This window comes from Anomaloglossus baeobatrachus, chromosome 10 (genome assembly GCF_048569485.1).
Source record: "Anomaloglossus baeobatrachus isolate aAnoBae1 chromosome 10, aAnoBae1.hap1, whole genome shotgun sequence".
In the NCBI taxonomy this organism is placed as follows: domain Eukaryota; kingdom Metazoa; phylum Chordata; class Amphibia; order Anura; family Aromobatidae; genus Anomaloglossus; species Anomaloglossus baeobatrachus.
Genome location: NC_134362.1, coordinates 59920879 through 59944769, shown reverse-complemented (window position 1 = coordinate 59944769; position 23891 = coordinate 59920879). Strand labels below are relative to the sequence as shown.

General features: G+C 52.4%; 1 protein-coding gene across 1 annotated transcript in view; it reads right to left on the bottom strand.

The window, feature by feature from the left end:
• Positions 1 to 10246: 10246 nt before the first annotated feature.
• Positions 10247 to 23891, bottom strand: part of PHRF1 (PHD and ring finger domains 1) — a 149379-nt gene continuing 135734 nt past the window's right edge. The window contains exons 17-20 of the mRNA XM_075326849.1: positions 20470 to 20647; positions 19633 to 19685; positions 11752 to 11880; positions 10247 to 10940 (exon numbers count right to left, since the gene is read on the bottom strand). Of these exons, the coding sequence (XP_075182964.1) occupies positions 10791 to 10940; positions 11752 to 11880; positions 19633 to 19685; positions 20470 to 20647 (510 nt within the window). The 3' untranslated portion in view covers positions 10247 to 10790. The remainder of the gene's footprint in view (positions 10941 to 11751; positions 11881 to 19632; positions 19686 to 20469; positions 20648 to 23891) is intronic.

The following is a 23891-nucleotide window of genomic DNA, read 5'->3' as shown; positions in this document are numbered from 1 at the left end:
TCTACCCACTCAGCTAAGCTGAAGTGAGGAAATGGCACAAGCGCAGCAGCGCTGTTGTCCCCGGCGCACTAACACACCCAGCAATGCTGCGGTGTGCGCGCGTATGCACGGGGACACAGAGTACCTTGACGGAGCAGGGCCATGTCCCTGACGATACTCAGCTCCATATCCAGCGGCTTCTCCAGGGGCTGCGGATGGAGCACGGTCTCAGTGCCTGGAGACCGGTAAAATCCCACTTCGCCCAGAGCCCTAATGGGGATGGGGAAGGAATCAGCATGTGGGCTCCAGCCTCCGTACCCGCAATGGGTACCTCAACCTTAACAAGCACCACCGACAGAAAGTGGGGTGAGAAGGGAGCATGCTGGGGGCCCTGTATGGGCCCTCTTTTCTTCCATCCGACATAGTCAGCAGCTGCTGCTGACTAAATAGTGGAGCTATGCGTGCGTGTCTGACCTCCTTCGCACAAAGCAAAAAAACTGGGGGACCCGTGCTCCCACGGGGGGGTGTATAGCCAGAAGGGGAGGGGCCTTACACTTTTGAGTGTAGTGCTTTGTGCGGCCTCCGGAGGCAGTAGCTATACACCCAATTGTCTGGGTCTCCCAATTAGGAGCGAAAAAGAAAGGGGAAGTGAATTTTAAAATTTCTCGGAAAAAACATCCTTTTCTTCAAGTATTCACTCTTCTACTGGATCATGGCTCTAATGTGCCCTAAAACCCCTAGTCCTTCGGGTTCTCAAGCCACCAAACATCTTATCCTGAATTGACTGGGATTCATGGGTCTCCTGAATTTTCATAGTGTTCCTAACTGCTTATAGCAGGTCATATGTATATTTTAAAGAGAAGTAATACTTTATCTTCTTTTCTGGGAATTCGGGAGCAACCATTTCTTTTGGCTCCTCCTCAACTTCTGGCCAGAGTAATATGATATCTCCGGCTCTTCTGAGCTTTATTCCATATCAAGGCCTCTTACAACAGGATATAGTTTGGGGTGACTGAATGGGAAATTAACTTAGATACAGTGCTCTGAACCTCTTCTCTTATGGAATTCACGTCGGTCATGAAGGATTGTTCCTCTTTATCTTAGCAATGCACTTCAAGCAGAGTTGCCTCCTATATGCCCCTGGCAGTTTAATATTACATATGGCACATCTCTTGATTTTTTTTTTATAATGGAGGTATATTTTAGGGCGGTCTCTTTGTCCTAAGACAACAATGGTCAGACAAAGACATCTGAAGGAATAAGAAGTGACCCCTGCATACTAAAACATCACAAACTTGACCAATGAATAACTGCATGTAGGTCAGGAAGGCCAGGACTTTATCCTTCCAACGCAAGCTGGTATCTGCAGTGATGAGACTTGGCCCTAGGATCAGAATAAGTATCCCTTTCCTGGCTTCGTCCCCCAATTTGCCAAAAGCAAACCGTGGCATCTGCCATGTCATCTTCTTCTTGTACCGATCCGGCTCTTGCTGCGGTCCACGCTAGAACGCACATGAGGCACTAGAGGTCTTACAACGCTACTTCCTTGGAAAAGAAGGGAATTTTGTTTACTTACCGTAAATTCCTTTTCTTCTAGCTCCAATTGGGAGACCCAGACAGTGGGTGTATAGCTACTGCCTCTGGAGGCCGCACAAAGAACTACACTTAAAAGTGTAAGGCCCCTCCCCTTCTGGCTATACACCCTCCCGTAGGAGTACAGATTCCTCAGTTTTAGTACCAAAGCAAGAAGGAGGAAAGCCAATAACAGTTTCAAAAACAAATTCAATCCGATAACTAGATCGGAGAATTTAAGAAACAACGTGAACAACATGTGCACCCGAAAGAACGAAACCCTAAAAACAGATAGGGCGGGTGCTGGGTCTCCCAATTGGAGCTAGAAGAAAAGGAATTTACGGTAAGTAAACAAAATTCCCTTCTTCTTTTTCGCTCCTAATTGGGAGACCCAGACAGTGGGACGTCCAAAAGCAGTCCCTGGGTGGGTAAAAAGATACCACATGAACGGGCTGTCATACAGCCTCTTCCTACAGGTGGGCCACCGCCGCCTGAAGGACCTGTCTACCTAGGCTGGCGTCTGCCGAAGCGTAGGTATGCACTTGATAGTGTTTGGTAAACGTGTGCAGACTCGACCAGGTAGCCGCCTGGCACACTTGCTGAGCCGTAGCCTGATGCCTCAACGCCCAGGACGCACCAACGGCTCTGGTAGAATGGGCCTTCAGTCCAGATGGAATCTGAAGCCCAGCAGAACGGTATGTGTGAAGAATTGGTTCCTTGATCCACCGCGCCAGGGTGGATTTGGAAGCTTGCGATCCCTTATGCTGACCAGCGACTAGGACAAAGAGCGCATCCGAACGGCGTAGGGGCGCCGTGCGAGAAATGTAAATCCTGAGTGCTCTCACCAGGTCCAACAGATGTAAACCCTTTTCAAATTGGTGAACTGGATGCGGACACAAAGATGGCAAAGTGATATCCTGATTGAGATGAAAGGAAGAAACCACCTTGGGAGAAAACTCTGGAATTGGACGCAGTACCACCTTGTCTTGGTGAAATACCAGGAAGGGAGATTTGCAAGATAACGCCGCCAGCTCGGACACTCTTCGAAGAGACGTGACCGCTACAAGAAAAACTACCTTTTGTGAAAGCCGAGAAAGGGGAACCTCTTTCAAAGGCTCGAAAGGCGGCTTTTGAAGAGCAAGGAGAACCTTGTTCAGATCCCAGGGTTCCAATGGCCGTCTGTAAGGAGGAACGATATGACAAACTCCTTGGAGAAACGTGCGTACTTTAGAAAGCTGTGCCAAGCGCTTCTGAAAGAATACGGATAACGCGGAGACTTGACCCTTAAGCGAGCTAAGGGACAAACCTTTTTCCAACCCAGACTGCAGGAAGGAAAGAAAAATTGGCAATGCAAATGGCCAGGGAGAAAACCCTTGAGCCAAGCACCACGCTAAGAATATCTTCCACGTCCTGTGATAGATCTTAGCTGAGGATGGTTTTCTAGCCTGTCTCATTGTGGCAACAACTCCCTGAGATAAACCTGAGGCCGCTAGGATCCAGGACTCAATGGCCACACAGTCAGGTTCAGGGCCGCAGAATTCAGATGGAAAAACGGCCCTTGAGACAGCAGATCTGGACGGTCTGGTAGTGCCCACGGTTGGCCTACCGTGAGATGCCACAGATCCGGGTACCACGACCTTCTTGGCCAATTTGGAGCGACGAGTATGGCTCGCTGGCAGTCGGACTTGATTTTCCGGAGAACTCTGGGTAACAATGCTAGAGGTGGGAACACATAGGGGAGTCGGAATTGCGACCAATCCTGAACCAAGGCGTCTGCCGCCAGCGCTCGGTGATCGTGAGACCGTGCCATGAAAACTGGGACCTTGTTGTTGTGCCGTGACGCCATCAGATCGACGTCCGGCGACCCCCAGCGGCAACAGATCTGTTGAAACACGTCCGGGTGAAGGGACCATTCTCCTGCGTCCATGCCCTGGCGACTGAGAAAGTCTGCTTCCCAGTTTTCCACGCCTGGGATGTGAACTGCAGATATGGTGGACGCTCTGCTTTCCACCCACGTCAAAATCCGCTGGACTTCTTGAAAAGCTTGGCGACTGCGTGTTCCCCCTTGGTGGTTGATGTACGCCACCGCCGTGGAATTGTCCGACTGAATCCGAATCTGCTTGCCTTCCAGCCATTGTTGGAAGGCTCGCAGGGCAAGGTAGATTGCTCTGATTTCCAGAACATTGATCTGCAAGGTGGACTCTTCCTGAGTCCACGTCCCCTGAGCCCTGTGGTGGAGAAACACCGCTCCCCACCCTGATAGGCTCGCATCTGTCGTGACCACTGCCCAGGACGGGGGAAGGAACGACTTTCCCTGTGACAATGAGTTGGGGAGAAGCCACCAACGTAGAGAATCCTTGGCAGTCTGAGAGAGGGAGACAGTCCTGTCGAGGGACGTCGATTTCCCATCCCATTGGCGTAGAATGTCCCATTGTAGAGGGCGCAGATGAAACTGCGCGAACGGGACTGCCTCCATTGCTGCTACCATCTTTCCTAGGAAATGCATGAGGCGCCTCAGTGAGTGCGACTGGCTCTGAAGGAGAGATTGCACTCCGGTCCGTAGCGAGCACTGCTTGTCCAGTGGAAGCCTCACTATCGCTGATAGAGTATGAAACTCCATGCCAAGATAAGTCAGAGATTGGGTCGGGGTTAGATGAGACTTTGGAAAGTTGATAATCCACCCGAACGTCTGGAGAGTGTCTAGCGCCACCTTCAGACTGTGTTGGCATGCTTCTTGAGAGGATGCCTTTATAAGCAGGTCGTCTAGGTACGGGATGACCGAGTGACCCTGCGAGTGCAGAACAGCTACTACTGCTGCCATGACTTTGGTGAAGACCCGGGGGGCTGTTGCCAGACCGAAGGGTAACGCTACGAACTGTAGGTGCTCGTCGTGTATGACGAAACGTAGAAAACGCTGATGCTCTGGTGCAATCGGCACGTGGAGATACGCATCTTTGATGTCTATTGATGCTAGAAAATCTCCCTGAGACATTGAGGCTATGACGGAGCGTAGGGATTCCATCCGGAACCTCCTGACTTTTACGTGTCTGTTGAGCAACTTCAGATCCAGGACGGGACGATACGATCCGTCCTTTTTTGGGACCACAAACAGATTGGAGTAAAAACCGTGACCCTGTTCCTGAAGAGGGACAGAGGTCACCACTCCTTCCGCCTTTAGAGCGGCCACCGCCTGCAACAGAGCATCGGCTCGGTCTGGTGGTGGAGAAGTTCTGAAGAAACGAGTTGGCGGACGAGAACCGAACTCTATCCTGTACCCGTGAGATAGAATATCTCTCACCCAACGGTCTTTGACATTTGCTAGCCAAATGTCGCCAAAGTGGGACAGCCTCCCACCGACCGCGGGTGTGGGCATCGGAGACCGCAAGTCAGGAGGACGTCGTTTTGGCAACGGTTCCTCCGGCTGGTCTTTTTGGGCGTGACTGAGACCTCCAAGAATTTGAACGTCTCTGGTCCTTTTGAGTCTTTTTTGACGAGGCGAATTGGGACCTGCCCTGTCCTCGAAAGGACCGATAACCAGACTGACCCCTCCTCTGTTGGGGCTTGTTTTGTCTGTGTTGCGGTAAGGATGAGTCCTTACCCTTGGAGTGTTTGATGATTTCATCCAAACGCTCTCCAAACAATCGGTCACGAGAAAAAGGCAAATTGGTTAAGCACTTCTTGGAATGAGAATCTGCTTTCCAATGTCTCAACCACAGAGCCCTACGCAAAACAACTGAGTTGGCTGACGCCACTGCCGTGCGGCTTGTAGCGTCAAGAACAGCATTAATCGCGTACGACGCGAATGCCGCCATTTGCGAAGTCAATGGTGCTACCTGCGGGGCAAATGCACGTGTGACAGAGTCGACTCGCGCAAGCCCGGCCGTGATAGCTTGGAGTGCCCATACGGCCGCAAAAGAAGGCGCTAATGACGCTCCAATCGCTTCATAGATGGATTTCAGCCAGAGCTCCATCTGCCTGTCAGTGGCATCTTTAAGTGCCGCTCCATCTTCAACAGCAACCAAGGATCTGGCTGCAAGCCTGGAAATTGGAGGATCCACTTTTGGACACTGGGTCCAACCCTTGACCACTTCAGAGGGAAAAGGGTAGCGTGTATCTTTAAGTCGTTTAGGAAAACGCCTTTCAGGATAAGCGTGGGGTTTCTGGATTGCGTCTCTGAAGTCAGCGTGGTCCAGAAAAGTGCTTAATGTACGCTTAGGGTATCTGAAATGGATTCTCTCGTGCTGCGAAGCTGACTCCTCTACAGGAGGAGCTGGTGGGGAAATATTCAACATCTTATTGATGTTAAATATAAGATCATTAACTATTGCGTCACCATCTGGTGTATCTAGATTGAGAGCGGTCCCAGGATCAGAATCCTGATCAGTTAAGTCCGCCTCATCACCCATAGATTCATCCCGCTGGGATCCAGACCATTGAGATGAATGTGAAGGCCCGTCATAACGAGCCCGCTTAGGCTGCCCGGGGCCATCGTCCGAGTCAGAGTCTTCACCCTGAGGTGTAGATGCCCGTCCCGGAGCTAGGAGCTGAGGGGGACCAGGGGGCAATACATGCACAGTGTCCGTGGTCTGAAGTACAGGCCTAGCTCGCAATGTGTCAAGAATTTGTGACATAGTGAGAGACATTCTGTCAGCAAAAGCTGCAAACTCAGTCCCTGTCACCTGGACAGCATTCACAGGTGGTACACCCTGGGACACGTCCAGCAGAGGTCCCGACTGTGCAAGTGCCGCAGGGGCCGAGCACTGCACACAATGGGGGTCCGTGGAGCCTGCCGGTAGAAAAGTCCCACATGCGGTGCAGGAAGCATACAATGTCTGTGCCTTGGCACCCTTGCGTTTTACGGGCGACATGCTGCTGGCTCTCTGCATGTGAGAGAGTCTATAGCCAAAGGGCGACCAGCGCTATGTAATACCAAGTATTTGTAGCAACAAAATACTAAGAATACTACGAGCACAAGAGGGGGTGAGCCCTGAGGGCTGCTTACCGCCCGCTGAACAGCGGGTAAGAGGCTGCTGAATGCCTTGTCTGGGTCTCCCCGGCTCCCCTCTGCAGCTCAGCGTGTCTGTAAGAATGGCTGCCGGCTACTGTGGAGAGGGGCGGTCCGTGGGAGTTCCCAAACAAAAGTGCGGGAACAGTGTCCCCTCTGTGCTGACTGTGAGGGCTGGAGTATGTAAAAACGACTCCAGCCCTCAGCGCTGATGCCCTGGCCAGCGTCCCGCCCCTCTCCTGACTGGCAGGTCTGTGGGCGGGAACGAACGCAAGCAGGCCGCAAAAGCCGGGGACTCGAGTTATCAGCGCGGCCGCCGTAAAAGCGCGGGCCGCGCTGAAGTCCCCGGCGCACCGCAAGTGCCAGCCGCGCCGCTGTTCGAGCGGCCGGCGCGACCGAGTTCTGGACGTGGGCAGCGTCCCGCCCCTCTCCTGACTGGCAGGTGTGGGGGCGGGAACGAAAGGAAGTAGGCCGCAAAAGCCGGGGACTGTAGTTATCAGCGCGGCCGCCGTAAAAGCGCAGGCCGCGCTGAAGTCCCCGGCGCACTACAAGTGCCAGCCGCGCCGCAGTCCCAGCGGCCGGCGCGTCCTATTCCCATAAATGTGCCTGCTTCAGCAAAGCTGAATGAGGCCATGGCACAGGCGCCGCAGCGCTGATGTCCCCCGGCGCACTACAACACCCAGCATGCTGCGGTGTGAGCGCCAGATACACGGGGACACAGAGTACCTTGAGGATGCAGGGCCATGTCCCTGATGTACTCCGCTCCATCCAGCATCTTCTCCAGGGGCTGTAGATGGAGCACGGTCTCTGTGCCTGGAGACCGGTAAATCCCACTTCACCCAGAGCCCTGTAAAAAGGGATGGGGAAGGAATCAGCATGTGGGCTCCTGCCGCCGTACCCGCAATGGGTACCTCAACCTTACAAACACCTCCGACATAAGTGGGGTGAGAAGGGAGCATGCTGGGGACACTATATGTGTCCTCTTTTCTTCCATCCGACATAGTCAGCAGCTGCTGCTGACTAAAAACAATGGAGCTATGCGTGCGTGTCTGACCTCCTTGCGCACAAAGCTAAAACTGAGGAATCTGTACTCCTACGGGAGGGTGTATAGCCAGAAGGGGAGGGGCCTTACACTTTTAAGTGTAGTTCTTTGTGCGGCCTCCAGAGGCAGTAGCTATACACCCACTGTCTGGGTCTCCCAATTAGGAGCGAAAAAGAAAAGAAATGTACTTCCCCTGGAATGCAGGCCAAGAAGTCTCACCAGAAGTTTACCTCAGTGCCTGCTTGTGTCCTGGAAATTAGGAGGCAGGAAGCCAAGAGTCATCTGAGGGAAGTTGCTAATACCAGGAGCTACATCAATGGCTCGACTGGTAAGGCTGAGGGAGATCTGGCCATGGAGGTGTTGCGAAAAGATCTCTTACCAGGAAGGAGACAACTAACCCCCTGATCCTCTGGAGACTGTTTAGAATGGTAAGATCTTCACGCATACAGCACACCTCATGTCCTTCATAGGGACAGTGAAAACACTGGTGGGTAATAGTGGAAGGAGCTATTTAACCTCTCATGTGTTCCTGTCTATATAAAGCAGGGGTGGGGAACCTCCGGCCCGCGGGCCGTATGCGGCCCGCGATGACATTTAATGCGGCCCCCGGGCACATTCCAGGCTACCCCAGTGCTCGAGCAGCACTTGCGCTTTTGCCAGCCGCCGGCCCTTTAAAATCCCAGTGCGTTATGGGTAGATACTAGAATGTATGGGCTATTTACAGATCCTGATTGCAGCCCGTACTAGAATGTACGGGCTCTTTTCGGGACCTGACTACAGCCCATACATTCTAGACTGAACCCGGGACTGTGCTCGCATGCTCAGGGTTTATCTTGAGGGCGGGGTAAACAGCACGCTGTGCTCCAGTCATAGCAGAAGAGGTGCAGCAGATGCCTTCCTGCTGTACATGCCTCCCGGACCTGTGCTATGTGACTCCTCCTCCTCCCCTTGTACTGTGAGTATGCAACCCATCGCTGCCCCCCCATCCAGTGCTGTGTACCCCCTAGTACTGTGTGTTGCCCCAAGTGCTGTGTAATCTGTGCAGCCTCCTAGTGCTGTCAGTGCTGCCACATCGTGCTCTCCCTGCTGCCTCCTAGTGCTGTCACCTAATGCTCTCCCTGCTGCATCCTAGTGCTGTCACTGTCAGTGCTCTTTGTGCTGCCGCCTAGCGCTGTCCGCTGTGCCGCCTAGCGCTGTCCGCTGTGCCGCCTAGCGCTGTCCGCTGTGCCGCCTAGCGCTGTCCGCTGTGCCGCCGCCTAGTGCTGTCTGTGCCCGCCACTAGTGCTGTCCATGCTTAGCATCTCCTGTGATGTATACACCCCTCCTGTGATCTATACGCTCCTCCTGTGATCTATACGCCCCAGCCTGTCCTGGGATGTATATGCCTCAATGTTTCCTGTGATGTATATGCCTCAGTGTCTCCTGTGATGTATATGCGCCCCAGCGTCTCCTGTGATGTGTATGCCCCAGACTCTCCAGACCAAGACAAACCTGGAAAAGCAGTTGTGAGAAACAAAATGATCAATATCACCGAACATCACAGCCGCACCAAAGAGAAGCAGCTCCTGCCACCACAGTAGGGGTGAGTTAATTAATTGTTTGACCAAATATAGATTGGTCGTTTTCAAGTTGATAATTTGGTGCGGCCCCCGAAGGTTGGTAGAAAATTCCAAATGGCCCCCGGCAGTAAAAAGGTTCCCCACCCCTGATATAAAGGATAAGAAGATCCTGGAGTGCTGTCGGGACGGACATCTTGCAATATTTAGTGTTTTTTGGATTATAAGATGCACTTTTCCTCCCAATAATTTTTATAGGAAAATGAGGGGTGCATCTTATAATACAAATGTAGCTCACCAGGGGGTGGTGGAAAGGGGTAGCAGGAGGCAAGGGCAATGCTGCGGGCACTGTGCTGGAGGAGGTTAGGTAGGGGCTATCTTAAAAATGTCGGTTGTTTGGGCTTCAACTAATGGCGCCTGAAGTGGGCACATGCGTAGATGGAGCTCTCTGCTCCAGATCTCATCTGCGCACACGCTGCCTTCGGCCCATTGGTCTCCCAGCAGTGAACTTAGGAAAAATGGGGCCCGGAGGTGGCGCGTGCGCAGATGAGATCTCAACTAGTCATTGAGCCGACAGCTCACATCGCCACATGTGCCCAGTCCAGGTGCCATTTCTTTGAAGCCTGCGCTGCTGACTGTTTCTGGATGTTACCTACCTCATAGCACCCACAAGGAGCATCTGTGACACCCGCCACACCGCCCTGCTCAATCATCTTTCTTGGTAAGACACCACCGGATTATAAGATGATCCTTATTTTCTTTAAATTTGTGGTGCGTCTTATAATCCGGTGCGTTTTTCGAAACTGAAAAATATGGTCATTATGGTGGGGGTGTTGTAAAGAAGTTGAACCCTCTATGCCATGGTCACCTGCAAATCACAGGGCGATGTGGGGTCCTAGCAGCAGGACAACTGATGACCGTTTTAGTGTCGGGAGAGTCTCCTAAATAAATTTTTAAAAAAGAAAATGGTAAAAAGCAGACAATCCCACAGTTTCCCAAAGGAAGCTCTAGACTCTGAAATAATCTTACAAGGTGATCTAGTGTAAAACAAAGAAACATCTTATTAAAATCATAAAGTTTCCCTCATACATATTTCATCGTCAAAGGACTAATCTTTATTCCAGAATATATCCTTTCATTGCTCTCATAATTGACGGCAGGGTCTTCGCCTCTGTTCCATGCCAATAAAAAGTATACCCCACAGAAAAAGTGTTTCTTACAAATTTATCTATTCATTCTTCCGCGAATACTTTAGGAACGCAAACTACAAAGGGATAGAACAACAGCTGTCAGCAATAATCCCGAGTCTCAAGGAGACGATGTTACCGCCTTGTCCTTCGGTATTTTTCTCCACGATTCTAGCAAGGACCCTTGTGAAATGAAAGCTGGCCGACTGGTTTGCAGTAAATGGCAATATGGTTCAAAACCAGCAAACAGAGAGAAAAAAAAAAAAAGGAAAAAAAAAACCCAGAACAAGTTTAGAAGAATAAAGCAGGCATTTTCCATCTTGAAAAATGCAAATTATCTCCTGTTTATCATACACTTCATCCACTGAGCAGGGGGAGTGTGACCAGACCACCTCCAGGTTACCATGTCTACTTGAGTTCGTATGCTGCGATTTTGCAGAAGACTTTATTTATATGGGCGAATCGCGGCCGAAGTCATGATCGTCAAACACTCCCGATTTCCTCTGTTTATTTCTTATGTGTTTGTATTTATCCACGTAGCCTTTCACCAAGTTCACAACTTTCACTGGATTGATTTCCCCACTCTTGCTGTGACAGATCTGCAACAGGGAGGGAAAAAAAATAAAAATGATCACATACACAGTATATACCTTGTATATGCGCAACATATGCTTTTCCTTTTGTCTACTTTGAGCCCTCTGCGCCCACATCATCACGACACCATATAGGTACAGCATAATGCGGACTGTGCCGAATATTTACAGTGCAGTGGAAGGGGTTAAATAAAATAAAACTCTTTGTGGATTATATTTTGATATTGATATCTTGTGTGCAGAATATTTTTTAAAGGAAATGTCAGCAGATTTTTGCTTTGTAACCAGACAGCAGGATGATATAAAGACCGATATCATTCCAGCGTTGGGTGCTGCACTTCCGATAGAATCCGTTTTCCTCTGTGGTAGATCTAGCAGTGCTTTGAATTCATGGTGTAAAACCCATCTATACCACTGATTGGCAGCTTTCTGTATACACTGCATAGGCAGAAAGCTGCTAAATCGGTGCTTGTGGTGAGGTTGGCCCATGAGGCGCAATACACCTACCGGACTAGGTGTAATTGATTTTATTGTAACAACAAAACATATCGCCGGAATAAGGGTCTATGCGCCTATATCATGGTGCTTTCAGATTACATAGCAAAAGCCTGCTGACAAGGTTCTCTTTATTAATTTAAAATTGCATATACAAAAGTTTTGGTTCTTCTAAGGTCACTTATTTTCAACCCGTGGTTCTCTGGCTATTGGCATGCTACAGCTCCCAACATGCTGTAACATAATGCTGTACAGCAGCGGAGTATAGTGGCTAATCATAACCAGCCCTGCGAGGCATACCGGCCCCTGGTTTCGAGCCTACCTTCTGCACAGCTTTGCGCAGAATCTCTTTGTATTCATCTTTTGTGATTTCTCTCTTCTGGTAGAACGGTTTTATGGCCAGTTTGACTTCCTCAACTGCTCTTTCCTGGACGTGAAGTTTCTTCATGTACTGAGAAGAGAAAACCACAGCAAATGTGTTAGAAATCCTATAGCGGTTATTCTCCATCTAACAGTGGCAAAGAGCAACATCAGAAGCAGACTCCAATACATCACGGCCACATTATTCCCTATGAAGGAGCTACAGCATTGAAGGGAACTTGTCACCAGATTTGGGCCTTATAAACTGTGCTCACCACCAATGAGCTCTTATATATAGTATTCTAGAATACTGTATATAAGAGCCCAGGCTGCTCTGTATAACGTAAAAAAAGAGAATTTTGTTTACTTACCGTAAATTCTTTTTCTTATAGTTCCGTATTGGGAGACCCAGACATTGGGTGTATAGCTTCTGCCTCCGGAGGACACACAAAGTACTACACTTAAAAGTGTAGCTCCTCCCTCTGAGCTTATACACCCCCTGGAGAGCCAGTCTTATACAGTTTAGTGCAAAAGCTGAAGGAGAATAGCCACCCACAAGTAGAACCGAGCAGGAACCGGAACAACTGGAAACTCTGTCCACGACAACAGCCGGTGATAACACACGGAACAATAAAATTGCCAACAGGCAACAGGGAGGGAGCTGGGTCTCCCAATACGGAACTATAAGAAAAAGAATTTACGGTAAGTAAACAAAATTCTCTTTTTCTTTATCGTTCCTATGGGAGACCCAGACCATGGGACGTTCCAAAGCTGTCCCTGGGTGGGAATAAACAGAAAAAACTAAGAAGTAGGCGGAGCCTAACTTCACAAGTGGGCGACAGCCACCTGAAGGATGCGTCTGCCCAAGCTCGCATCTGCCGAAGCATGAGCATGCACTTGGTAGTGCTTCGAAAAGGTATGCAGGCTAGTCCAAGTGGCAGCCTGACAGACTTGTTGAGCCTGGTGCCTAAAAGCCCAAGAGGCACCGACAGCTCTGGTCGAGTGTGCTTTGATCCAGAGTATGCAGCGCTTTCTCAAAGCGATGAACAGGGGCCGGACAGAAGGAAGGCAAGGAAATGTCCGGAGTCGGACGGAGAACTGCCTTGTCTTGGTGAAAAAACAAAAAAGGTGACTCCGAGGAGAGCGCAGCCAAATCAGAGACTCTCCTGAGAGAAGTTATGGCAACTAGAAAGGCCACCTTTTGAGAAAGACGATACAAAGAAACCTCCCTAAGGGGCTCAAAAGGGGGTTTCTGCAATACCGTGAGGACCAAGTTAAGGTCCCAGGGATCCAAGGGCCGCCGATAAGGCGGAATGATGTGAGACGCACCTTGCATGAAGGTGCGGACCTGAGCCAGCCGGGCGAGACGCCGCTGGAACAGCACTGATAGAGCTGAGACTTGTCCCTTGAGAGAGTTGAGGGACAGTCCTAGCTGCAGACCGGACTGTAAAAAAGACAGAAGGGTCGGCAACGAGAATGGCCAAGGAGGATGGCCGGAAGAGCGACACCAGGACAGGAAAATTTTCCAAGTCCTGTGATAGATCTTGACGGAGGAAGACTTACGGGCCCGAGTCATAGTGGAGATGACTTCAGGAGGAATACCAGAAGCCGTCAAAATCCAGGACTCAAGAGCCACGCCGTCAATTTGAGTGCCGCAGAATTCGGGCGGAAAAACGGACCTTGCGAGAGTAGGTCTGGACGGTCCGGAAGATGCCATGGCATCTCTACGGACAGATGGAGCAGGTCCGGATACCAAGCTCGCCTGGGCCAAGGATGACTCGACGGCCCTCCATTCTGATCTTGCGCAGGACTCTGGGCAAGAAAGCTAGAGGGGGAAACACGTAGGACAGACGAAACTGGGACCAATCCTGAACCAGAGAGTCCGCGGCGAAGGCCTGAGGATCGTGGGAGCGAGCCACGTAGACAGGAACCTTGTTGTTGTGACGGGATGCCATTAGGTCCACGTCCGGAGTGCCCCACTTGCGGCAGATTGACTGAAACACTGCCGGGTGCAGGGACCACTCGCCACCGTCCACGGATTGACGGCTGAGATAATCTGCCTCCCAGTTTTCTACGCCTGGGATGTGGACTGCGGATATGGTGTTCTTGGAGTCCTCCGCCCATTGAAGAATGCGTTGGACCTCCAACATTGCCAGGTGGCTGTGTGTCCCACCCTGGTGATTGATGTAGGCAACCGGTGTCGCGTTGTCTGACTGGACTCGAATGTGCCTGCCCGCCAACAGGTGGTGAAAGGCTAGGAGAGCCAGAAGCACAGCTCTGGTTTCCAGCACATTGATTGAAAGGGCTGACTCGGACGGAGTCCAAGTGCCCTGTGCTCTGTGGTAGAGATATACCGCTCCCCAGCCGGATAGGCTGGCATCTGTGGTGAGAATCACCCAGGACGGAGTCAGAAAGGAGCACCCTTGGGACAGGGAGAGGGGCCGAAGCCACCACTGAAGAGAGCTCCTGGTCCGTGGCGACAGAGCCAATAACCTGTGTAAGGAGGAAGGCCGCTTGTCCCAACAGCGGAGAATGTCCAGCTGCAGAGGGCGCAGATGGAACTGGGCAAAGGGAACTGCCTCCATGGACGCCACCATTTGACCCAGCACCTGCATCAGGCGCCTGAGGGAATAACGGCGGGGCCTCAGAAGAGAGCACACCGCTAGCCGAAGAGACTGCTGTTTGACTAAGGGCAACTTCACAAGTGCCGGCAAAGTCTCGAACTGCATCCCTAGGTACGTGAGACTCTGGGTCGGAGTTAGGGTGGATTTGGGAAGATTGACAAGCCACCCGAATTGGGCTAGAGTGGCGAGAGTGAGCGAAACACTCCGCTGACAGTCTGCGCTGGATGGACCCTTGACCAGAAGGTCGTCCAGATAAGGAAGCACTGCCAACCCCTGGAGGTGCAGGACTGCAATCACTGCCGCCATGACCTTGGTGAATACCCGAAGGGCCGTGGCTAACCCGAAGGGGAGAGCCATGAATTGGAAATGATCCTCTCCTATCGCAAAACGTAACCAACGCTGGTGTGACAACTGCGATTGGCACATGTAGATAGGCATCTCTGATGTCGATGGACGCCAGGAAATCCCCTTGGGTCATAGAGGCAATGACTGATCGCAGAGACTCCATGCGAAAATGCAGCACCCGGACATGCTTGTTGAGAAGCTTGAGATCCAGGATGGGCCGGAAGGTACCGTCCTTTTTTGGAACTAGGAAGAGGTTTGAGTAAAAACCTCTGAACCGTTCTCGAGCAGGAACTGGTACAATCACTCCGTTTGCCTGCAAGGATGCCACGGCCTGTGAGAAGGCGGCGGCCTTGGAGCAGGGGGGAGTTGAGAGAAAAAAATCTGTTTGGCGGGCTGGAAGAGAACTCTATCCTGTAGCCGTGAGATATGATGTCTCTCACCCACTGATCGGAGACTTGCTTTAACCAAGCGTCGCCAAAGTGGGAGAGCCTGCCACCGACTAAGGAAGTGGCTGGAGCGGGCCGAGAGTCATGAGGAGGCTGCCTTAGTGGCAGAACCTCCTGCGGACGCGTTTTTGTGCGCCAGTTGGATTTCTGATCCTTAGCGGAGTTAGCGGACGAGGCGGAAGGCTTAGAGGATGACCAGTTGGAGGAACGTAAGGAACGAAACCTCGATTGATTCCTACCCTGGGCGGGTTTCCTGGTCTTGGTTTGTGGCATGGAAGTACTCTTCCCGCCACTAGCTTCCTTAATGATTTCATCCAGCTGTTCACCAAACAGCCGTGAACCAGCAAAAGGGAGCCCAGCAAGAAACTTCTTGGAAGAAGAATCTGCATTCCACTCGTGAAGCCACAAAATCCTGCGGATAACAAGAGAATTAGCTGAAGCCACCGCAGTGCGGTGAGCAGCCTCTAGCATTGCATACATGGCATAAGATGAAAAAGCAGAAGCCTGAGAGGTTAAGGTAACCATCTCAGGCATAGATTCCTTGGTGAGGGAATGCATCTCCTCTAGAGAAGCAGAGATGGCTTTGAGAGCCCACACTGCTGCAAAAGTCGGGGAAAACGTGGCCCCCGCAGCTTCATACACAGATTTGGCCAATAGGTCAATCTGACGGTCAGTGGAATCCTTAAGAGAGGTGCCGTCAGCCATCGACACAACGGTCCGGGCTGAGAGCCTAGACACCGGAGGGTCTACCTTGGGGAGTGAGACCACTCCTTGACCACCTCAGGTGGAAATGGAAACCGGTCATCAGAACCACGCTTTGGAAAGTGTTTGTCAGGGCAGGCCCTGGGTTTGGTCACAGCGGTCAGAAAACTGGAGTGGTTAAAGAACACACTCTTCACTCTCTTAGGCGAGGTAAACTGATGTTTTTCTGCCAAAGAGGGTTGCTCCTTTGATACTGGCGGATTGAGATCCAACACAGAATTAATAGAAGCAATCAAGTCACTAAGATCTGAGTCACCCTCAAAGAAATCGATGGGATACATAGCCTCCGAGCCACCCGTGAGGGCATCCTCCTCATCTTGCGAGTCAGCTCTTGAGACAGAGCCATGGGATGAGGAGGGGGAGGAAACCCTGCGCCTTCTCTTAGAAGGACGGGGTCTGGGACCAGATGATGAATCCTCCGTGAGCTCCGATGGACGGAGGTCAGAGGATAGGAATCCTCTGTTAAGAGTATTAGATGCACCCTGTGAGGAGGGCTGATGCATATTCATCAAAGTCCTGGACAAAAGTCCCATGGACTCAGCAAATGACTGGGATATGGACCTAGAAAAGGACTCTACCCAGGCCGGGGGTTCAGCCACAGGTGCAGCAGCAGCCTGAGAGACCACTGGGGGTGAGACTCCAGGCTGTGGCACCGCCAAGTTAGAGCAGGCATCACAATGCGGATAGGTGCTCGGCTCAGGCAGCAGGAGCTTACATGTAGTGCATACAGAATAAAGCTTTGGAGCCTTGCTCCTTGTGTGAGACATGCTGCTGGAGTGGGGGCTTTGCAGAGAATGAACCCCAGGGACAATATACAGAGGTCCACAACCGGAGACCGGCTGTAGCTTACCAGACCGCTGGGTGCGGTTGTTGTGTGCCCTCCAGATAACCAAGCCCGGTCCCCCAGTGCACAGCACCTCAGCAGAGATGCAGAGTGCAGAATGTCCCAGAGCAGAGTAAACTCTGCGTGAGAAATGGCCGCCGGAGAGAGGAGAGGGGGCGGGACTAGGGGGCGTTCCTATAGGAGAGCGGGAACTGGAGGGCTATAGAGACCTGCAGGGGAGGAGGGACGCCACAGCAGTGGGGAGTGTCCCTCCCCTGTGTAGAACGGCCGCCGGGAGGAGCCGAGCCTGTCCCTCTGCATGAGTGACATGCGAGGGCAGGAAAACTCAACTAGGCCTCCGGCGAAGCCAGGGCCGAAATTTAAGCGGCGAGGCCGACAAGCAGGCACCATCGGCGCGGTTCTCAGGCAAAAGCTAGAGAACCCGCCGGAAAAGTCAAAATAATCATATACAGCATACTCTCCCCATACAATAAAGAACCGGGACCCCCAACACATAAACGTCTCAGGTACTTCGCTGCTGAGACGCAGGGCCAGGTCCCTGGGGATGAGTGCTCCGGTCCAACAGGATCCTCAAGGGGCTGTGGATGGAGACCGGACTCCTGCCAGGCATGGCGACTGTGCTGGCTCCCACTTCAAGCCAGAGCCCAGGAGGGATGGTGAAGGAGCACGGCATGTAAGGCTCCAGCCTTGGAAATCAACCTTAACAACACCGCCGACACAGTGGGGTGAGAAGGGACATGCCGGGAGTCCAGACATGGACCCGCTTTTCTTCAAACTCTTTCCAAAAATCAAACAAATCAGATGAGAATGCATGTGTGGATGTATGCCTCCTGAACACAAAGCGATAAACTGGATAAGACTGGCTCTCCAGGGGGTGTATAAGCTCAGAGGGAGGAGCTACACTTTTAAGTGTAGTACTTTGTGTGTCCTCCGGAGGCAGAAGCTAAACACCCATGGTCTGGGTCTCCCATAGGAACGATAAAGAAAAACACTTTTATTATACTCACCTTTAGGGCGGTCCGGTCTACTGGGTGTCACTGCTCTCGGGTCCGGCGCCTCCTCTCTGCAGCAATCGCAGTCCTCCTTCTTCTGAGGCCTGTGTGCATGACGCGTCCTACGTCATACACACTCACCGGCACTGAGGTCCTGCGCAGGCGCACTGTGATCTGCCCTGCTCAGGGCAGATCAAAATATTGTAGTGCTCATGCGCGGACGGTCTTTGACCTTTCCTCGTGCCTGTGCAGCACGGTATTTTGATCTGCCTTCAGCAGGGGAGATCAAAGTGAGCCTGCACAGGACCGCAATGCCGTCTATTGTTGATGACATAGGACATGTCATCCATACTAGGCTGGGTAGAAGGAGGACGGAGATCGCAGCAGAGAAAAGGCGCCGGATCTGAGAACAGCAACATCCATTGGACCGGACTATCCCACAGGTGAGTGTAATAAAGAGTTTTTTACGTTCTACAGAGCGGCCTGCGCTCTTCTATACGGTATTCTGGAATGCTGTATATAAGAGCTCAGTGGTAGCGGCCACAGCTTATAGTCGCCAAATCTTGTGACAGGTCCCCTTTAAAATACCAATGATAATGCTAAAAACATGCCTTTGGCATTTGTGTGAATTTTTTCCACCTTCAACCAATAGAGCATTTGTGAGGTCAGACACCGACGTTGGGTAGAGGGTCAGGCTTATCATATCCATTCTAGTTCATTCCAAAGGTGTTGGATGGAGTTGAGGTCCGAGCTCTGTGTGGGGCCGGTCATGTTCTTCCAAACCAAGCTCCCCCAATCATGTCTTTACGGAGTTGGGAGAAAACCTCTGTGCCTTCCAGAGTCGCCACCTCTGCTCCCTGTGTCTATTATTGTCTGCAGCGCTGATATCACGTCAACAGCGCTGCAGCTAATCAATCAGTGAGCTCAGCTGCCCCGAGTGGCTAGTACCGTGCACAAAGGCACGGCACAAGCCTCTGAGTTAGTGATTGGCTGCAGCGGGAAGTCAGCACTGCAGACAATAACAGACACTGGGAGCAGCAGGGGAGACTCAACGCAAGACCTTGGGAAGGTGAATAATCAAACGGTGCTGGGGGACTAGTTTTCTGAAAACAAAATCCATGACCCTTCAAAAATCGACCTCCTGGCATTATCACACCAAACTTTACAGTTGGCATAATGCAGTCAGGCAGGTCACGGTCAGCAAACCCAGACTCTTATCAAACGGCCAGATACGTTTAGCCCTATGTATGTATAAGTGTGTAACATTTGCTATTATTTATCGATCAAAAATCAAGCACAGCATTACACAACGTATTATCGAAGTGCATCGCCCAGAAACACAAGTGTCCTACAGATCTAGAACTATGCCTCAAACGTACAGGTCTTGTTGGCTTGTCCTGTCCCTGGTGGATTACAAGCACGGCTCCCCTTTTCCAAGGATCCATACACTTACATATCCGTAAAACATGGACTGTGCTCAGATCACAAGATCTGGCCCAACCAGCGGATCTCCTGACCTCAGCTAACGGCCTCATAGGTGTATATAGTTCGGTCAGCTCCGGTCAGGTAGCCCTCTGGTCAGCCAGGTATTGCGATCTGAGCACAGTCCGAAGCTCAAAAACATAGAAATTCAGCCCAAGTTGTTACTCTACTTTTTTTTTGTAGATTTGCAGCTTCTCTGCTTTTGCAAAACTTCTTATATTATATAAAATATTGTGAAATATTGTAGAAGAGAAACATAAAAAAAAAGAAAAAAAAAAAAAGCGTACAGCAAATAAAATGTAACAATGACACTGGCACAGGTAATTCCTATAGGCATCTCCATATTACCTCTTCATTCTTTATTACGTTTTCACCTTTTTTTGGTTTGGATTTTCCTTTACCTAAGGAAGAAAAAACAAACATAAAAATACAGAAAATATACATAAAGCTGCTGACCAATGGTTAGTAAATACACTAGAACTGGAAATCCTGCCTCTGACAGGGGTCATTTCTGATAACAATGGTGCCAAAATATCCCTATAGACAACAGATGTCCTAAAACCAAAACACGTCCAGTAGGAGGGATTGGTGTAAAAGTGCACAAACTGGCTATGTTGTGCATTTACAGAAATGGAATTGCATCCATTCACAGAATAGGAGAACATCTGCCATGTGGGCACCGCATCCATTCACGTAATATAAGAGCACCTGCTATGTGGGCACCGCATCCAATCACAGAATAGAAGAACACCTGCCATGTGGGCATCGTATCCATTCACAGAATAGGAGAACACCTGCCATGTGGGCACCGCATCCATTCACAGAATAGGAGAACACCTGCCATGTGGACATCGTATCCATTCACAGAATAGGAGAACACCTGCCATGTGGGCACCGCATCCATTCACAGAATAGGAGAACACCTGCCATGTGGGCACCGCATCCATTCACAGAATAGGAGAACACCTGCCATGTGGGCATCGTATCCATTAACAGAATAGGAGAACACCTGCCATGTGGGCACCGCATCCATTCACAGAATAGGAGAACACCTGCCATGTGGGCACCACATCCATTCACAGAATAGGAGAACACCTGCCATGTGGGCACCGCATCCAGTCACATGATATGTGCCATGTGCCCTAAAGACATGGAAATAAGGAAAGTAATTATATGGACTCTCACCTGTGCTCGTTGCCTGCATCTTGGGTTCATTTGCTGTGGCCAGACTGCCGAGTCTTGGCGTTTGGCTAGGCATGATACGGATGCTCTGAATGATAGAGGGCACTGTGGGTTGACTCATAGGTGCATATGTGGAAAAGACTGGCGGCAGAGGTAATGGCGGCAACGTCTGTGGGAACACCTAGGGAAGAAAACTAACATCAATGTCCTACCTATAAGAGGGTCTGCTTTCCTTTAGGGTTTTCCAATCAACCAATTGCCCACCTCAAAAAAATTGTGCCGAGAATATGTGCCAAACCCTGCCCCCTGTTTTTTTTTTATTCTGGACCAGGTCACGTGTTGTCTCCATCAGAAACAGCAAAGAGATGGAGACCCAGGAATACACAGAAAGGAGCGGCAGAGGATCAGTAGGTAAACCAGGTTCTCAAGGGGAAAGGGGTAGACACCTCCTAACTTCTTACTTTGCTCTACAGGCCTCTCGTGATTTGCAGAGCCTCAATTTTGTAATCAAAGAAAATGACCAAGTTGTGTAAAACCCCAAATTCCCGCTCTTTCTAGGGTAACTGAATGTGGACACCCAGGCTTGATTCATGAAGACCGGCGATTTTCTCGGTGGTCTTGATGAAGGGGCCAACTGGAGTTTGATGGTCCTTAATCTCTAAGAGGAGCATGCTTCTTAATGAATCAGGCATGTCTTACAAGTGGCATGCATAGAGCCCAGAAATCTTATTCCAGTCCGACTGTAGAAAGTAAGGTGCAGATAGGATCATCCTGAATTATATGAACTGTGATGTCATGCTCGCACACCCATTTTCTTAAATTGGGAAAAATTAGCGTGAAAGAGACTAAAGTCACAATGTCACAAAAGTAAGGCATTAGCCTCTGCCCCTGAGGACGCCAGTGTGGCGAAACATGTTGGGGCGGCTGCTGATAGGATTTTAAATTGCCAACACTGTGGTCATCAGCAAAGGAATGTGTATATAGCATTATATACTATAGGGGACAATAATGGCTGAGCGTTATAAGGATTACATAGGCTATAATTCAGATTACAGAGCTTAGAGTTTTAAATTAATTTGTGTGTGTCTATGATTTATTAAAAAAAAAAAAAAAATGAATTAAAAGTTATATCTTAACTAGTCTTTAGTTTAGGGAATTTGTGGCCTTTGGCAAATTGTAAATCTATTCCAATATAACCCTACGTTGACCAATGAAATAAGTCTCTGAGTCAATATTGATGTTCATGCACCTCATCACTGCTGCAGCTGGTTGACTGGCTATACAGTAAGCAATGGCGGCCTGGGAGCAGCGCCAGACAGGGGGCAGCGCCAGACAGGGGGCAGCCCGGGAGCAGCGCCAGACAGGGGGCGGCCCGAGAGCAGCGCCAGAGAGCAGTGGGCGGCCCGAGAGCAGCGCCAGAGAGCAGTGGGCGACCCGAAAGCAGCGCCAGAGAGCAGTGGGCGGCCCGAGAGCAGCGGCAGAGAGCAGTGGGCGGCCCGAGAGCAGCGGCAGAGAGCAGTGGGCAAGTTTAGCAGATTTTATTATTTTTAACTAGAGACAGCTGATGGGGTTAAATACGTGGCAATCCCCTTTAATGAAAAACGTCAAGCTTAAAACCTACTGTAAATCTATTCCAATATAACCCTACGTTGACCAATGAAATAAGTCTCTGAGTCAATATTGATGTTCATGCACCTCATCACTGCTGCAGCTGGTTGACTGGCTATACAGTAAGCAATGGCGGCCTGGGAGCAGTGCCAGACAGGGGGCGGCCCGGGGCAGCGCCAGACAGGGGGCGGCCCGAGAGCAGCGCCAGAGAGCAGTGGGCGGCCCGAGAGCAGCGCCAGAGAGCAGGGGGCGGCCCGAGAGCAGCGCCAGAGAGCAGTGGGCGGCCCGAGAGCAGCGCCAGAGAGCAGTGGGCGGCCCGAGAGCAGCGCCAGAGAGCAGTGGGCGGCCCGAAAGCAGCGGCAGAGAGCAGTGGGCGGCCCGGGAGCAGCGGCAGAGAGCAGTGGGCGGCCCGGGAGCAGCGGCAGAGAGCAGTGGGCGGCCCGGGAGCAGCGGCAGAGAGCAGTGGGCGGCCCGGGAGCAGCGGCAGAGAGCAGTGGGCGGCCCGGGAGCAGCGGCAGAGAGCAGTGGGCGGCCCGGGAGCAGCGGCAGAGAGCAGTGGGCGGCCCGGGAGCAGCGGCAGAGAGCAGTGGGCGGCCCGGGAGCAGCGGCAGAGAGCAGTGGGCGGCCCGGGAGCAGCGGCAGAGAGCAGTGGGCGGCCCGGGAGCAGCGGCAGAGAGCAGTGGGCGGCCCGGGAGCAGCGGCAGAGAGCAGTGGGCGGCCCGGGAGCAGCGGCAGAGAGCAGTGGGCGGCCCGGGAGCAGAGGCAGAGAGCAGTGGGCGGCCCGGGAGCAGAGGCAGAGAGCAGTGGGCGGCCCGGGAGCAGCGGCAGAGAGCAGTGGGCGGCCCGGGAGCAGCGGCAGAGAGCAGTGGGCGGCCCGGGAGCAGCGGCAGAGAGCAGTGGGCGGCCCGGGAGCAGCGGCAGAGAGCAGTGGGCGGCCCGGGAGCAGCGGCAGAGAGCAGTGGGCGGCCCGGGAGCAGCGGCAGAGAGCAGTGGGCGGCCCGGGAGCAGCGGCAGAGAGCAGTGGGCGGCCCGGGAGCAGCGGCAGAGAGCAGTGGGCGGCCCGGGAGCAGCGGCAGGGAGCAGTGGGCGGCCCGGGAGCAGCGGCAGGGAGCAGTGGGCGGCCCGGGAGCAGCGGCAGGGAGCAGTGGGCGGCCCGGGAGCAGCGGCAGAGAGCAGTGGGCGGCCCGGGAGCAGCGGCAGAGAGCAGTGGGCGGCCCGGGAGCAGCGGCAGAGAGCAGTGGGCGGCCCGGGAGCAGCGGCAGAGAGCAGTGGGCGGCCCGGGAGCAGCGGCAGAGAGCAGTGGGCGGCCCGGGAGCAGCGGCAGAGAGCAGTGGGCGGCCCGGGAGCAGCGGCAGAGAGCAGTGGGCGGCCCGGGAGCAGCGGCAGAGAGCAGTGGGCGGCCCGGGAGCAGCGGCAGAGAGCAGTGGGCGGCCCGGGAGCAGCGGCAGAGAGCAGTGGGCGGCCCGGGAGCAGCGGCAGAGAGCAGTGGGCGGCCCGGGAGCAGCGGCAGAGAGCAGTGGGCGGCCCGGGAGCAGCGGCAGAGAGCAGTGGGCGGCCCGGGAGCAGCGGCAGAGAGCAGTGGGCGGCCCGGGAGCAGCGGCAGAGAGCAGTGGGCGGCCCGGGAGCAGCGGCAGAGAGCAGTGGGCGGCCCGGGAGCAGCGGCAGAGAGCAGTGGGCGGCCCGGGAGCAGCGGCAGAGAGCAGTGGGCGGCCCGGGAGCAGCGGCAGAGAGCAGTGGGCGGCCCGGGAGCAGCGGCAGAGAGCAGTGGGCGGCCCGGGAGCAGCGGCAGAGAGCAGTGGGCGGCCCGGGAGCAGCGG